Raw genomic sequence first — 17,861 nt, 5'->3', positions numbered from 1 at the left:
CTCAGCATACAGGGATCAAGCAACCAACGTGAGCCAGCAAGCGCTGACAGCAATGGTGGAGGAGATAGCATGAATGGAGAGAGACATGATTAACATCTGTCATCACTTTCTAGACCTGTGTGGTTGCCTGCCAAGTTCAAGGCAAGCCCCTCAGACTTCACCGCTGGGACTCAGCTTTCTCTCAGTGCGCCTGGCCAAGCACCAGCCCTGCCTCCCATCCCTTGCCCCCCATGAGCTTGTTTGACAGCAGCAAGATATTTATAGGTAGGCATTGTGGGGAAGTTTCCTCCAGTACTTAGGCAAAAAAATAATACCTTCCCCTTCTTTAGAATTTGTCCTTCTATAAGCTACTTTTTGACCATATAAATTGTTTTTCAGATGTGGCATATTTATGCTATCTGATATATCTCTTGACTAATGTGCTTAGCATTTGATTCTGAGGAGCTGGTCAATTTATAAAATGTTAAAGTTTACTAAACAAGGGATATGTGCAGATTCAGAGCACTTCTGTGTGCTTTTCCAGTCTTATCACAACCAGTACAATTTTAGTATGGTTAGCTGCTCCCATTTTAATTGTCCAGTTTCTGGAAAAGGACTTTGAAGTGACTGAGGCAAAAATCTCTGGCTTAAAACACCATTGTCAATAAATAACATAAAACATGTCCCAGTCAGTCTGTGTATGTTCCAGCTAAATTTTGCCAGTTGCACAACAGTCCTGACTGCCTCCTTTGGGGGCAGCTGACATAAAATAAATACAGGAAAAGAGTGAACATTTTGTATATCTTGATTAACAGTCACTTGAGTTAGAGATCTGTGTTGCTTGTCACTGAAGGTAGGTCAGTATTTGTTTGTGACAATCCCTTAGCATGCCAGAAATCAATACACAATAGCACTGAGTGCATTGCCCCACAGGAAATACCACATTATATAAGGTATAAAGTATGGGTTTTTGAGTGCTCAGAATTTACAGCATACCTCAACACCAGAAACTTGAAGGTTGATGTATGGGTGATATGCACAACAAATGAGCCATGGAAATAGCCATAGTCTACAATAGTGGTTCTTTTGAGGAAGATCCAAACTTGTATGTATACAGCAGTCTGTAGAGCATGTGCATAACTCTGGTTAAGAACTTAGAATGGTAGGAAAGAAAATGTGGGAGAAGAGGACTAAATCCAGCTCCCAGTCCTGAATAGCTATTTTGAGTATCTTACCAAGGCCATATGTGTGCAGCCCCAGCTGCTAGACAGAGCTGGAGAATCACTGCCCAGTTGTTGTTTGAATGTGTAATTCTCACTCTGGCAAATTCTCTGTGTGGTTGGCAAGCCAGAAGGAGCAAGGAGTGGGTGGCAGAGGATTTAAAGGGGATAGCAGAGGCTGCTGGGGGGAGGTATGTGGGGAAGTGTCTGGAGGCAAGCTCCATTGGAGCCAAGGCCGCAAAAGCCAGGGCAGAGTAAGGTGAAGTCAACAGTGCCAAGCGATCAAAGCCTGGTAAAAAGACGCCCACAGAAGGCTGGCCGGCAGGAGAGAAAACTAGAGGAGGATTTCCAGACCCAGGGAACTCTCCTTTAATGGGAAGGCGGAGGGAGCCTTCACCAGAGGGCTGAGAACTCACATAGGAGGTGACAGCTGGGTGTCCAGAGAAGCTGAGCAGAAGATGGAGGTGGACTGAGGGAGCACCAGGAAAGAGCCAGCATATCAGCACTTGTAGTGGTAGAACTTGGGAAGAAGGCCAATGAGGAGACAACAGGCTCTTGGTACTGGAGGAACAGTGAAACACCTTGTCTGAAGCCGTGAGTGAACTTGCAACACTCACCTGTACTAGGAAGCATGGAAGAGCTCCTCCAAATTCACTTACAATATGGCTAAGGAAGCTTAGCCAATTTGAAGAGAAAAATAAGCTGGGCTTAGCACTGCAACATGTCCATTTCTTCTGGCTGCTATGTGTGTGCTCAAAAACTAATTGTAGAAGGTCAGAAGAATTACATTTCTGGTTGCCACTGATGGCTTGGTGATCATGTAAATAGAGTCCAGGGGAAATGTTAGGGTCTTCATCTGAGATATTTGGGCTTAATAAAATAAATCATCCAACATCAAAAACTTAATGTATATCCTCAACCATTATTTTGACTTTGTGCCTGGCCATTCACAAGCAAGACAAATGTTTGCCAGTTTTGGATGGGCCTTCCTTTCCAATGTGTCTCCAAAAGTATTTTTATAACAAAAGTCGTAAATGTGTACCATTCCACCGTTAGGAAATTGAATTAGATTTTGCTACTGTCTTTGTCTTCTGTTGTTAGCAACATTGCTGTATCCTACAGTATTTCTTAGGGATTTACAACATCTATTTTCAAAAAAGAATTAATATCTTCAAGTCCTTACTGAATACATATATGCTCAGTCCTGATCCTCCTCTGGGATTCTAGCATCATGGCAGCATGGAGAAGATCGTGAGGCAAACTTCAATATATAGCATTAGGGCTTTGTTAGATCTATTACAGTAATCTCTCTGTAAATTTTAGTCTTCGGTGCTTTAAGATTTTTTTCTGTAATGAGGTTTTAACACTCACATTGGGCTTTCTGTTTTCCAATGAATGAATGAACGAACGAACAAACGAACGAACGAACGAATGGGGATGTCCCAGCTTCGCTACAGTATTTAACTACTTTAAATCAAGTTATAATACTGATGGATATGTAACATTTTTTGGTTTGGGGGGGGGGGTTGAGTTGGTTTTGTAGTATAGTAGCATAGTACCCAAGCTTCACAAGGTGTTTGAATAAAGTGAAGCGTGTTGATGCTGAAAACTGATGAAGTGAACTTAGAAATGTAACATGTATTGAAGAGCAAATGACCTCAGGGAAGAGTGGCTGAGTTGGCAGTTGGCAGGAGGGGCACAGAGGAGCAGCCTGCCAGCCACACAGGGAACCTGTCTCCCTATGGGTAAACACATTTTACCATTTTTTATCCCCTTAGGGGGCGAATTTCTTAAAATCCCTTGTTAGTGATTCTTTACATCATGAAAAGAATGTTCTCCCCAAATTTCACATTTCTAGGTCCAGGGGTTTGGGCTGGACGTTGATGAGTCAGTCAGAACACTTGTCTTTATATATATAGATTAATTAATTTATTTATTCCACCTTTCTGCCCTCATCAGGGCCACCAAGATACTTTACAGATTAAAAACATACATAATAAAAGCACATCTGAAAAACTATCAAATCCAAGAAAAAAATCACTAAAATAATTAAAGCCAAGGCTAAAATGTGCATACCCAAACCTAAATATGACGATCAAAACATCAGGAAAGAATGAGGGATAACCTTAAACACAATATCATGTGTATCCCTGCTTTAAATACTGAGTTGCATCTATGAGGAGTGGTTTTATGAAGGGGTGGGCAGAATGCTTGCCTCCCTAGAGACTCTTCATGGGTTTTTGGAGGAAGAACATAAGCAACGGGTGGCTTGCAAGCGCAGTGGGTATGCCTCTGAAAGTTTTTTCTCTAGTGGGGAATTAGGAACCCCAGTCTGAAGATACTATTTTCTAAAGATTGGTAGAAAATAGTTAAGTCCAGTTTGGTTAATTCGCTCAGTAAATTGGTTCAACACCTTGTTACCTTCAGAGGATGGGGTTGTGGGGGGCAATAATACAAGAGAATAAATCTTTGTTTATTACTCAAGGAGAAAATATTTCCTTTAGATTTTAGTCATTTTAGCCTGATACAGAAGCTGGTTGCTAGATGTGATGATCCCTAAAATCATTCAGGATTTTTTTTTTTTACTTTTGCTTGTCTTCTATGCTATGAATGGTGTATCTGTAGTTGGCAAACTGCTCAACATTTATATAGCATTGTATTTAAAATGTTTATACAGTGTTTATATAGTGTTTAAAATGTTCCACGTGCATTATCTTAGTAATTCTGCAACATTTTTTTTATTTCTTCACTCACCTCTACTTGCTGAGTTTATTCTTTTTTTATACTTCAGCCCTATCCTCTTTCCATTGTATATCACATGGTAACATATATAGTGTTCCTGTCTAGGCATTGTCGAAGCACAAATCTCCTTCAGCAAAGTTGCTGATCCAAACATACCCTGGGGCCTTTAGTAACAACAGCAAACAAGGCTCTCACTCTCCCAACAATTCAGTATTATTATCCTCATATTACAGAGGATGGAGTGGGGAGTTCCAATTGTGATAGAGAAGCAGTGGCTTAACTAAGACTGCTCAAGGGGTTTGGACACTGCTGAAGTGACATTTACCAATGGGCTCAAGCCACTATGCAACACTAGCTCTCAGCAACTGTTTAAACAAGATTCCCATAATGTGATGTAGCCCGTTTTTCAAAGTAAAGTTTGCAATGTGACCTGCAAACACTGAATGATTGGGTTTTAAACCAAATGCCCTGCCTGCTGATATCTTCATTCTTCAGGATGATCTTTTTATGACATTTCAATCACTTCAGTTAACAGAACGGTAGAACTGGAATGATTATTCCTATTCCCTTAATGTACTGGGACCATTGGAGGACATGTGCACTTGTTTGAGTTCCTTGGAGAAAGGGCAGATAGCTAGATGAGACAGCTAGATGGAGATAGCTATATTATAATAAAGAACAATACAGATTCAAACAACTATAGCTTATCATTGTGGCAGATATTTTAAAAAGTAAATATCATTAATGTTCAGTAGGAATATTCTTTTTATTCAGTTTATGTTTTTGCTACCAGCTTCCTCTGGTCAAATTTTAGAGAAAACGGGATAGAAGCATAACATTTATTTAATCAGTAACAACAACAACATTTGATACTGCCCTTCAAGACAACTTACCACCCACTCAGAGCAGATTACAAAGTACGTTATCATTATCCTCCACAACAATCACCCTGTGAAGTAGGTGGGGCTGAGAGAGCTTTGGAAGAGCTGTGACTGACTCAAGAGGTCACCCAGCTGGCTTCAAGCGAAAGAGTGGAGAATCAAAGCCAGTTCTCCCGATTAGAGTCCCGCCACTCTTAACCACTACACCAAGAAACTCATTGATTTTGCTGAAATTTTCCTCTATTGAAATTTTTATTTTTTAGAATGATAAGTATCTGTAAACTTATTTAGAATCATCAAATTAAATTCAGAGAATAATGTTTAACATCAGAAGTGCGTATCAGCATCAGGTAGATGACATCCAGTCCGTTCAGTAGGATAGAGATAAAAATATGGATGGGATCTAGACAATTTTTTTGCTCAGTTGCACCTATTCCTTTCTCATTCCATATGTCGTTTATCAAGGAGTGTCCAATGATTTCCAGCACATTTTTTTTTTAGTCAGCAGGGCCCCTTTCCTCTTTTTTTCATTTATAAAACTTGTTGGATCAAACCACATATATGTTCATCCAGATATCTATGGGTAGACTTCCCATGTTTGAATCACAACAATTATGAACTGTATTTTTAATGTCCTGATACTTTGTGCATTGTAGAAGTTACGTTGCTTTAGTGATCTTTAAACAGTTTGTCAGTTACTGTATAATGCCTGTGGATTAATCTTGTTTATTGTCCTCTGGTAAACCTGTTGATTTGGCACTGCAGTTTTTTCCCACTGGGTGCAAAGCTTACTTTTATCCCTTAGGAAGATTAAATATTCTACTACCCATTATGCTGTGTCATGCTGTATGTACCTATGAAATACTCATCAGAAACTCCTCATGGGCACAGTTTGTGTAAAACAGAATTTACTGCCTTTCTAAGAAGAGAGAACATTCCTACATAATCTAGCAGTTTTATTTCTGAAATGCCACTGGAATTTACTGAAAGTTGTTAAAACTTGATGCTATCATGAAGAAAAAGAAGTAAACTTAAGGACATGGAGCATAAGAATAGCTTATGCGTTGTTACATTTTCTATAGGAATTGAACAGTCAAAAATATGGGGTTTAATTATTGGTGCTTCATAGTCCCTGTATATTTGACTATTAGATTTTAGCTTGTCAGTCTCAAAGAAAAGAACATGCTGATAAGTTGTGAAAGATGTTTCTATTATATTCCCTTATCAGGATTTTGGAACGCTATGTTCAAGACCAGATTCCTGGTGCAAAAGTTGTGGTAGAATCCATTGGTGCTCGTAGATATGGAGATGGTTATTCAGAAGAAGATTATTCAAAATCTGATCTTATGGTCTATGCCATTGACCCTCAAACAAACCGTGCTATAATGAGGAACGAGCTTTTCAAGTATGTATTTTTACGTCTTTCGTCTTTATGGCAGTACCTTGAAAATATATTTTGCAGCATACGTAGTTGTTTTTGACTGTCACTTGATCATGTTGGTCCTCAAAATTTGTATTTCTCCCTTTTACATTGCACTGAGACACATATAGAGCATGAAGTATTTATAGGGTCATCATATGCATCTTTCCACATAAGGATAGCATGAAAGTTTTGACACTTAGTGCAGCTGCTTCTGTCTGGTAAAACTCTCGATAGGATATGAAATTAGCCTTGTCTTGAATAGATCTCATTCCAAAGTTTTCTGCTTCTGCTGAAAGAAAAGGATTTTTGGATTGGATGGTAGTGCTTTACATACATATTGGCAGAAAGCCACAATTCTGGCTCCCCCAAACAGGAACAGAGAAGTTGCTGCGGCTGCACAGAAGGGAAGGGCTCTTGTCAGGTGGGCACCTGGCCTGGGATAACAGGAGACATAGGCCTAATTCTCACAAACAGCAGATGAGATGGGATTATCAGCATTTACAAATGAGTGTCAACATTTGCCAAGTTTTGGACGGTCACTGTATGTAAATATATATGTCAGCATAGTTGTTTTTGACTGTCACTTGATCATGTTGGACCTCAAAATTTGTGTCCACAAAATGTAGGTAAATTGCAGATCCTGTACCTACATTGGTACCCATCAAGATAAAGACTCAAGTGATTGCATTCTTCTTTATACACATACCTAATCCCTGTTCTTCTAACTGAAAAGATTCTAACCGATCCTTCTCTGTGACATCCTTATTTCCTATACATGTGGGTTATTTTTGTATGGAGAAGCATTCAAATACGAGTCCCCGCCAGCAGCTGAAGTGGATCAGTCAAAATTCTTTAACGGCATCTCAGCCATTCACAATTTGCCTGGGATCATCAGCCCTGACACATGAATACTGACAGTCAGCAAATTTTAAACTCTCACTGGTTTGTATGTTCTCATTTCTTTAAACAGTTATTTTTCACTCCAGTTCCCAAACCTATTTCATCTGCTGCTCTGCGTCTATGGGGAGAAGCAGACAATTATTCTTCCTGCAAATGCTCCGATGTCTGCTGCTTTGCATGCATCTTCCCGTGCTTCTGCTTCCCTAACAGGAGCTGGGCCACACTGCTCAGTGATTGAAGAAGACAGTCTGTCAGTCATTTCCCTCAAGCAAATTCCTGTGGGCTATCTCGTGCATTCTGATTCATTAGAGGGGCATTGTTCCCCAGAGTTCCAAAACTTTGTGTGGATGAATTACCACACAAGGAAGGTAGAACACCATGAAAGGACGAATTGAAGTAAATAGGCTTATGATGGATGGAAAAAGAACATACAAATAGTAACCAGACAAGAGAGAGAGAAAATTTGCTTTGCAATCTAATATTGTATGGACAGGTGGCAAATACACAGTGTGACAGAGACAAATGTTTGAACATACAGAACAAAACAAGAGAACATTAACTTTCCTTTATTTTTTCTAACTTCTTGATGGCATTGGTACACCCCTCACCTCAAAATGATTGAAGAAAGAGCAGACTATATCGGTCTAGAGACTCGACTCTGGATGGTTCTGTCGGTAGCATTCACACAGCTGTCATTTAAGATGGGACAATTATTTGTGGGCTGTTTGAGTCTATGTGATGCCATTACCATGTTTATATGCAGAGTGACATTCACCATGAAAATTTACCCATCAAGGTTGCAGTATATCAAGCTCCCATCTCTCTTTTTCAAGCTATATATATCCTGTTTGTTCTGTCCATGCAAGCTTGTGTCACAATGCCATAATTCCTTCTTCCTTTTAGAGTGTGGAGTCAGGGTAAGACACTATGTCTTCTTGGGCATGTTAATTTGAAATCCAGACTCTGCGGTATCTTAATATATATGAAGTGAAGCCTTAATATATATGCACTTAAGCATCAATTCAAAACATCACAAGCACACAATAGTTTTGAGGATGGAGCAGGAAACCTTCATAAGTAATACTGAACCGGGCGCTTTACCGACATGGCAGTGGGACTGCTTTCATGTGTACGTAGTTCCACTTTGTAGGACTGCAGACCTAGATTTCATATATCTAATATGTGGAACTACATTTCATTACTCCAAAGAAAACATACCAGCATCTTTCTTAACACCTCCAGCTACCTGCTAGTAGTTGCATTTTCCTTTCAAATTATTTCTATCCAATCTTTCATCATTCACTTCTGTGATTTCCTTTCTATATCTGTAGAACTGGAATGGAGTCAGATACTTAACACAATGTCCCATGGACCATATGTCAAAGTACTCAGGTTAATATTGAATGAAATACACAAAAGATGCAGTACTTTGTAGACTAACACCTTAGTCCTTATCATGTTCACACCTATCCCATTGATTTCAATAGGGCTTATTTCTTATGAGTGTACCTAGGATTTCAGCCAAAACAATGTATTGTAGCTTGAGCTTTTGTATAGAACACCCTACTTCATCTATCATGAAGTGATATTCTGTTAAATGAATAATTTTTTTCAATGGTATTAATGCCAGTAGAACTCTATACATGACTGTTAGTTTAAAACTCTATATGTTAACTCAGGCATACACTAATTAAATGTGAAAAGAACTGCATCATTTTTTTAAAATCACTTCTTTACCATCACCACAGCTTTGCCCCACACATACAAAACTAGGCTGAAGTTGTTTTAAGAGAGACAGTATATTTGGGGATAATGGAAATGTCCTCTTTCTACAGGGCTAGAATATAATTGTATCTTATTTTTAATGTACAGACTTTATACTTGGAAGGTTAACATGAAACAAATGGAAACTTGTGAAGCAAGTGTGTAGTTTTTTGTTTTGAACAGCTATCGAGTAACATTGGATTAGAAACAAACTAATTTGTTTTTCTTATGCCAGCACAGTTAGCTTATTTCCCGCCCCTTCCCCTTCAAAAAGCTTTTAAACATTTAAATCAGCAAAATCCTAGGAAATGCTTTCTTGGCCTTGGGGCAGAGGTGAACGAGTGTCAGCTTAGCAAAGTAAAGGAGAAAAATGAAGTGAGAGTTTCAGTCTGAAGCATTAACATGTTTTAGCTTGTGGCAGAAAACCTCCAGAGGCTTGGTTCCGATAAGCTCAGGTGCTTATCCTAATCTCAAAAGCAACTCCAACTGGGACTTTCCTTCACCTAATCCTGCAGTAAGAAGATTTGAAGAGAACTCAGTGACCCTTCTAGCCTTGCTTTAGGATGATTTCAGAGTTTGCTTTCATGGTCCTCTTCCCTTTGGAAGCGAGAATTGGGTCCCTCATTCTCCTGTTTTTCTCTCTCCTTGCATGACTTACGACTATATCATACTTTGAAGAACAGTGGAAAGAGAATTAGGAGTAATAACAGGCATATGAGAATTGTCCCCTTTTCTTAATAAGTAAACTAATATGAAATCCCTATTTTCTAATAGGAGAGCTGGTCAGTGGTAAAATATTGTATTAGAGGAACAAAAACTGTTTTTCTGATTGTTAGAATGGCCTCTGGTAGCATGTATCTAGCAAAATGCCAGTGGAGTTTATCTCCAGCCATGTGGTTTTCCATTAATACAGGGATCAATGTGTAAGCTTATATGCTGGACATGGCACTGTTCTTGTGCAATTGTGAGAGTTTTTTTTATCATTTCCTGCTTTGAAATAGCATTCTTTGACTGCATTATTAAAATTAAAAAATTAGATCTACATTCTAGTGCTGGTCAGTGCCTTGGACAAGTAGAAATAACTTGTCTTTAAATACAACAGGATTTTCTTTATGCAACAATGTACTGATGCTTAAAAAACACTTTAACACTAGCACAAGTAGACTACAAGATATGCATCAGTACATTGCAAAAGATATATAGTATATATAGCAAAACCAAAAATTAGTCCCAGTTCAGGCACTATCAGTTGTGCCATTAGTTTGGCCACCTCTAATGTTAAGATTGCAAGTTCATCTGAAATCAATGGAACTTAATTTCAAGTAAACTGTATTCTGACAGAAATCACTGAAAGGGAAGTTCAGTTGGCGAAAAGAAAAAGTTGCTGCCTACATTCTAATCCAGCATTTAGGTCAAGAGGGAACTGAAGCAAGTGGTAACACCAGACATAGATTTTAGAAGAAGGAATCCAGATCTAGAAGTTTGAGCTGCCATTGCAAGCCATCTTCTCATTCAGATATGGTACTGGGTACCCAAACAGGGCTTCATGGCAATAAGGAGGAATACAGAAATTAATGCACAGAATAGCAGAGGCACAATCTTCATCACAACTCAAAAGCATGAATGTAATTAACCCCACAGGAAGATTGATTTGTTATTTGATCGGGATATTCTATAGCTATATTTTAAATTTATAAAGCAAGAGGATCTTGTAACCATCAAGGTGTAATTATATTGTGTAAAGTGATCCTGAGAGTCTATTACTCCATAACAACAAAAAAGAATAAGAGCATAAGAACAGAATTAGACCAAGTTTCCATCTCTCGGCAAGATTTCTAGCATTCGGCAAGTGTTAAGTGGTCTGCCAGAAACTGGCAAATGAGTTCCCTTCTGTGCAGCCCTGGTCCAAATGTTCATTCTTATAGTGTGTTATCTCTTTCATTATGGCAGCAGTCTAAACTTTCTGGACCCAAGGAAAATTTTTACACATCCTATTCAGTTAAGTAGACACACAGGATTAAGGCAGCATAATTTTATCTCCTGTCCTTGGCTGCAACCCAGAACACACTTATTTGGAAGTAAGTCCCATTGATTTCTGTGGGGTTTTGTTTCAAGTAACTGTGCATAATATTTCATCCCTTGTGGTCAATAAGACATCATACAATCTGGATTTGAAGTGAGTGTTGTTTTGGGAATGTTTAGGAACTGTGTGTAAAATTATTTGCAACTAGAACTCCCATTGTGTGCTACAAAGCTATTATAACGCAAGTATCACCCAAAGCCAATGCTGCCAAGTGGGCAATATTAAATATTAAAAATACCTGCACTGCCCTTGATGGAACAAAATGAGAAAGAGAGTATCTTGAACATATGGTCTCCTGTAGAATGTTCGACTTGAAAAAGAAAAATCCCTTGTCTCATTTTGTACAGCATGCCAGGTTTCATCTGGAGTGGAATATGCATGGTTGAGCTATAAAAACCTTAAAATAAGGGTTTGTAAAGAAATTGCTTATAGAATATTTAACTGAGATTAACACCTCCCAGAAGTATACTACTGGCAAAGCAAAATACCTGCATATTCTTCATCAGTATGAAAGACATCTGGTATACTTGAGCATCATCTAGTGCTCAGAGATTTCTTGTTTACAGGACGGTGGAATTTTCCTGTTTTAGGCTGAAGACTGTAGTTCAAAAACAGTGTTAAGGAATTCTGTGTGCAGTCTTAAGGGTAACTACCTGGGGGGGGGGGGGTTAGCTCTATTGAATAACAGAGGGCTTAATTCTGAGTAGACCTGCTTAAAATTACTCCCTTTGTGTCTCATAACAAGTTGCCTGTTTGCAAAATTGAGTCTGTTCTATAACTTTCATTGTCTCATCTTTGTTGCACCTGTTCTTTGGATAACTGAGTGCCAAACCCGACATGGTGCAGGACATCCATGGTCACAACAACCTGTAACATTTTAATTATAATTTAAAAGAAGCTATATGTAGCCCCTGATTGCACTAGGGATGTGTTACTGGGGAATATGTGTTCATTTTGTTCTTCTATGCCATTCTCCCAGTATAAACCCCTATCCTATCCCGAAGCTGGTATTTACTCTACTGAGGAGAGCATCCCCCCCCCCCAAACCTTTAATGGTTATTTTAAAGAGATTGCTTTAATTTTGAAACAAATGAGCAGCAGGAGAAAATATCAGTTCTCCTTCCTCTACTGCTATTGCACTGATCCAATCTGTGATCATTTGTGGCTGGTTTTAAATTAAAGTTAAAACTTTGGGAAATCAGAATTTCCTGCATCGTGCTTGGTTTGGAGTCGGTGGAAACTACACTGCATAGGAATTGATGGCACCTCCTACATTGTAAATCATAGATATTTTTGTGTTTCAAGACTGTTGCTTCTGTTCATTGGGCTGCTGCTGCTGTTTGGCACTGTTTTTCTGTAACTACTTTGCTCTCAATGCTATTGATTCTGATGGGCAGTGGGTAACTCAAGAAAATTGGTTGATGATGTCACAATTAGAGATGGGCATGAACAGCAATATGAACAAAAAAAAGCCACGAACAGCCCAATCTGCTGTTTGCAAACAAGCTGTTCGTGAGGCCCCATTCTAAACAAACAGGCGGTCGTTAAAAGCCTCCTTCGTTGCTGTTCGTCAAGCCAGACAATCTGGCACCTGCAATCAATTCCCTTGGCAACTTAGGCAGGGATTGTCTGAACTCTGTTTGAACTCCTGCTGTTGCTCTGGAAACCCCAATCTAAGCCCAATTTAGCTTGAGAGGCAGATCTTCCTTTCAAGTGTGGAGCTCCAAATTTGTTACAAGGAAGCAAAGAGCAGGGGAGAGGGGGGCTCCCAGCTCTGGCTTAGTTTGCAGACAGTGGAGAGGGAGAGAGTTGCTGTTGGCATTTTGATAGAGAGTGCATTGGAGCTTGAATTTTCTTTGTGTGTGGTGGGATAGGGATCTACCCCTTCAAGTTCCAGGGCTGCTGCCAGGCTCTGGGCCAAGCTATTATTTATTATTGGTACCTTTCGTGGTACCTTTCCTGGTGCCTACTCAGGTCATGTTTCTGGGAGTGGTGCAGTAGGGATCTTGACTTGGATGATGGCTGGAGGAGAGCTTGCTGGCCTCCATGAACAGCCAACCACGAACATGTTCATGAACAGGGCCATGTTCATGGTTGTTCGTGAGTCCCTGTTCGTGGATGGCAATGAACAACGAACATCATGTCCGTTGTTTTTTTTCTGTTCGTGCCCATCTCTAGTCACGATACAACATCCAGTGTAATGGCATCATGGATTGTGACATAAACATACTCTATGTGGATACCATCACTCATAAGATTAAATGGTAAGGGCAAACAAGGCTGAGGACAGTGAGGGCAAAAAGAGGGGGGAATTGCAGATGAACAGAAGCAGTAGCCAGTGATATAAAGGGGCACCAAACCTTAAAACAGCATGAATGTCTATTAGGGTGAATATTTTTTTTCATTCATTTATTAGCTGTGCCCAATATGCTGATTTTGAAGAGAATAGTCCTAAAACAGAAATACAAGAATCATTTGATCTTGCTTCTTGCGCTTGTTATCCTTCTTTATTTTATTTTTGAATACTGAAGGTTTCTAGATGGCAAACTTCTAGATATCAATAAAGAGTTTCAGCCATATCTTGGGCAAGGAGGACGCATTTTGGAAATCCGCACTCCAGATGTGGTGGCCAATGTCAAGAAGCAGGCACAAGCCGTAGGCTACACAGAAGGAGCATTGCTGGCTCTTGCTGTCATCATCATCCTATGTTGCATGCCTGCTATTTTAATAGTTATGGTCAGCTACAGGCAGTAAGTATGACACCTTTGTTTATGGCTGAGTATGTAGCATTTCTTGTATGTCAGGGATGAAGGATTGTGCATTGGAAGGCTTGGCTGGGACAAATTTTCATTCGTATTTCTGACATGCTCATGTGAGGCCACTTATTACCTTGTGATGATGGGAGATGCATAACAGTCCAGTGAGTTTCCATATATGTATGTAAAAACTCACCTAGGATTTCAAAAGTAACAGAGAGCAGAACCACAAGTGACAAAAGGCACAGATTGGACACTTGTCAGCTTCCCTCAAGTTTTGATGGGAAATGTAGGCATCCTGGTCTCGCAGCTTTGCTCTCTGACTGCTGTCCAATGGACTTTTCAACTGTCACTTGTCCAACATTCCATCAAGCTGCCTACATTTCCCATCAAAACTTGAGGGAAGCTGACAAGTGTCCAATCTGTGCCTTTTGTCACTTGTGGTTCTGCCCAGAGTAGCAAATTTGGTTTGGGATGAGGAGAGGGTTCTTCCCAAAGTGCTGCACTAACATTTAAAGATCGGCACTCCCATGTATGGGGCCAAATGCATGAATGCCTACCATGAAAATGTCACAAGGCCAGGATGATAAGACACTTTTGGTAAGAGAAGACACATTGAAAAGTTGGCGATCAGGCTCCCTACAGATATAGGAGTTCGCAGTGCTTAGAAAATGGAGCCAAACTCAAACTTCCCTATTCTTAGATGTCATAACTTCCTCTAGCCAAATGGGAGATTCTCTCCAATATAGGCATTTCCGGTACCACAGCTGGTAATCAGCAGGAAGCACTGATAGGGCTGGAAATCAATAGAATCCCTCTCCAACTGACTGTAGCCCTTTCAGCTCAAAGGAAGGCCTTGCAGTGGAATATGCCAAAGAAACACTGTACATTACATCAAGTGTAGTGGTCCGGTAAGCTCTTTGTTCAATGAGAGTCTTTGAGGGAGATTCAAGGTTTAAATTCATATCCTTCAAAAGCAGAGGTCAGGTGTCTGGTACTGCTACCACCATGCTGAATTAGAGAAGAATTGTGGCTTAGGACTGGAGAATGGGTATTGCAAGTATAACATTCCAGGTATATCCACTGAGGCAATGGAGGACTGATGTTAGCCAGGGCTGGCAATATTGGGCTAAATAAGGCACAAATATCCATTGGAAGTGTTTAGCAGGGTGAATAAAGCACAACAGAATAATGCAGCTCAGATACGCATGTGTTTAGCTTCTAAGAAAGAGTTTGCTTCTAGAATAAAGGAAAGGGTTACATGAAAAGAAAACAACAACAGTCTAACATCTTTCTAGTTCTAATATGCTCCTTCTTGTTTCTTTGTCCCCTCTCTCACACACACTCCCAAGAAAAGAAAAAAGAGAAGAAAAACTTTCCCCAAAACTCCGCCCTTTTGAGAGAGAAAAAATCTACGCTACTCCTAATTGGCTCTATGCTAAACTTGCTATTGTTAGCTTACAGAAACCTCAGCTTAACCCTTTCATAACTGAAGAGATGACGCAAAACTCAACAAAATCCCATTCACTATAGATCACCTCCCTATGTCCTCTCTGTCAACTATCCTCCCCCTTTCCTCTTCTCCCTCTGTGTCATTATCATTTCTACTGACTCACAGAAGATCTGTCAAAATGCTGTCTGAATGATGCGACACATAGAGATGCCCAGCAGCACTAGGGTCCACTTCTCACAGAGTTGCCACTCCCATTGCATAAGGCCAGTACATTTCCATCTCACTGTGTCATCCTAATTAGATTCGATTTATATACTGCTCTTCAGGACAACTTAACACCCACTCAGAGTGGTTTTCAAAGTAAGCTGTTATTATCCCCAGTCACCTTTTGAGGTGGGTGGAGCTGAGAGAGCTCCGGGAAGCTGTGACTGGCCCAAGATCACCCAGCTGGCTTCAAGTGGAGGAGTGGGGAATCAAACCTGGTTCTCCAGATTAGAGTCCTGCTACTCTTCCACTACACCAAACTGGCTCTCTTTTTAGGGATAGGTATCTTTTCCAATGGAAGCCAGATTTTTCACACACACAAAAATCACATATGGTTTGTATGTTGGGGTAAGTAATACAGGAAACATGGGGTTGGATCCAGCTAGCTTTTCTGCTGGTAAAAAAGGAAAGAGGTATTTGTTTGTCCAACAAGAAGGGTTATGCTGGGGATCATAAGGCTTGCATGCACAAAAAGCCCGGTAGGATGGTGGCTATAAAAAGGGAGGGAGGGGGGGAATTGGGTAAGGCTGAGCAAAAACGCTGGCTGGATCCAACTTAGGGCTATTTTCTGTTTATTGTTATGGCTTCTTATGCTATAGCCACTAGCTAACAAAGTCAGGGAAGAGGTGAACTGCTACTTAGTGCAAAAATTATAGCAGAATGAACATTACTGTTATTCTCATTGCACATATAATAGAAACATTAAAATTTGTTTTATATAAAAACTTTTTGTCTGCAGCAGCAACATTTTTTCAATGCTTTCCAGCCCACTGATCAGCTTAATATTCAATGAATTAAACTTTTTTTGCACATAATAAAAAGGACAATAAGATTGAATGAATTTTACATTGCTTGTTTTCCAATTTGAAACTAGCATTGTTATAGCACGGCTCAGAATCTGCTTGTAAATAAGCCAAGAAGTGAGCACTATTCTTTCCTATGAAAGGGTACCTTTGAAATTTTAAGTATCCTGCACAAATTAAGAAACTAATTATGATTGAAAGATTATGAATTAATCAGAGGGGTAGTGTTGTCTGGCAACTGGAAGGAGTTTGGGAAAGTAGGGACATGGTGGAGTGCAATCGGTATGATGGTATTACATCACTTCAGGTAAAAACAAGAAGTGATATCATGCCCCTCTAGGTATTCCTAAAGAAGCCTGACATTGGTTCCACAGTTTCTATGGATGTGATATTATGCCATCATGACCATGGTGATATTTTACTTACCGCTGGAGTGACAGGCAGAGGGAACTGAGGGTGGGACACCTCCTGCCTCCTATGGCAAGCTGGCAACCCTACAAAGGAGGGTGGCACATTCCTATTACACCCCAAGAATGCAGATCAGCTCTATTTTTAAAAAATCCTTCAATATTCTACATGTTATTTAAAATGAGGAAATTATAAAGGTTTCTTCTTATTTGGTCTACAGACTTTTATAATCATACCTAACATTTAGATAGCTGTGTTTTTAGCTGAAACTTGTGAATAGCTAATACTTAGCTGAAACTTGTGAATAGCTAATACTTGCTTGAGGAAATAAAGCATATAAACACATAAAACACACAAACTGGAAGAGGGCTAATGAAAGGTGGGAGAACAAACAAAATAAAAAAGTCTTTACCCACTGGTGGAAGACAGTGATGGAGGGAGGCAGATGAATTTCCCTGGGAGGTGTATGCGCAAAAATGGAAAGTACAAGAAGTGCCAACTATTGAAGATTGGATTTACAAATTGCTGTATATGGCTGAAATGGATAAGATGACAAGAAAACTGAGAGATCTGGACTCAGGGCAGTTCAACACAGACTGGGAGAAGCTGAAACAATACCTGGAGAAGAAATGGGAGGTGGGAGGAAAACTGTGGCAGTTTGAGAACTACTGAAGTATTGAAGTAGAGGGGGGAGACTTTACCGGGGGGAGAAGAGATAAATGTGAATTAATAAGCAGTCAGACTAATAGATTGACATATATATATAGATATATATAGGTTAACAAACAGAATATAGATAGAAAATAATTAACTATAAGGATTAAATATAAGGATTGATTAACTAACAATATTTTCTTTTTTTGGTAAGTTTTGTAAAATGTACCAAACTGAGTGTCTGAAGATACAGATGAGTCAAATTGATTGACTACGTGATGTGAGATATATAGAATTATTACAAAAAGATAGAATGAGTAATATATAGAGAATAAGTCAAATTGTTTGATCTAAATGAATGTATGATTTACATGGTTTATGATATATAGAAATATTTGAAATTGAAAAATGGGATAAATTGTTTATCTAAGATGGAAACAAAGACTTACAGTTTGGGCATACAATGTTAAAAATAGTTAAGGATGTACTGCTTAGAATAATGGAGAATATATATTTGTTTTAGATAGAGGA

At 39.4% G+C, this 17,861-nt stretch overlaps 1 protein-coding gene across 2 annotated transcripts in view; it reads left to right on the top strand.

Moving 5' to 3' along the window:
* Positions 1-17,861, top strand: part of PCDH15 (protocadherin related 15) — a 521,765-nt gene that overhangs the window by 470,051 nt on the left and 33,853 nt on the right. For both annotated transcript variants that reach the window (XM_054983659.1, XM_054983658.1), the window contains 2 exons: positions 6,051-6,227; positions 13,524-13,742. In XM_054983659.1, coding sequence (XP_054839634.1) covers positions 6,051-6,227; positions 13,524-13,742 — 396 coding nt within the window. The remainder of the gene's footprint in view (positions 1-6,050; positions 6,228-13,523; positions 13,743-17,861) is intronic.

Source organism: Eublepharis macularius, chromosome 6, assembly GCF_028583425.1.
Source record: "Eublepharis macularius isolate TG4126 chromosome 6, MPM_Emac_v1.0, whole genome shotgun sequence".
NCBI lineage: Eukaryota > Metazoa > Chordata > Lepidosauria > Squamata > Eublepharidae > Eublepharis > Eublepharis macularius.
Note: the sequence above shows the minus strand (reverse complement) of the source record. Positions and strands in the feature narration are given on the sequence as shown.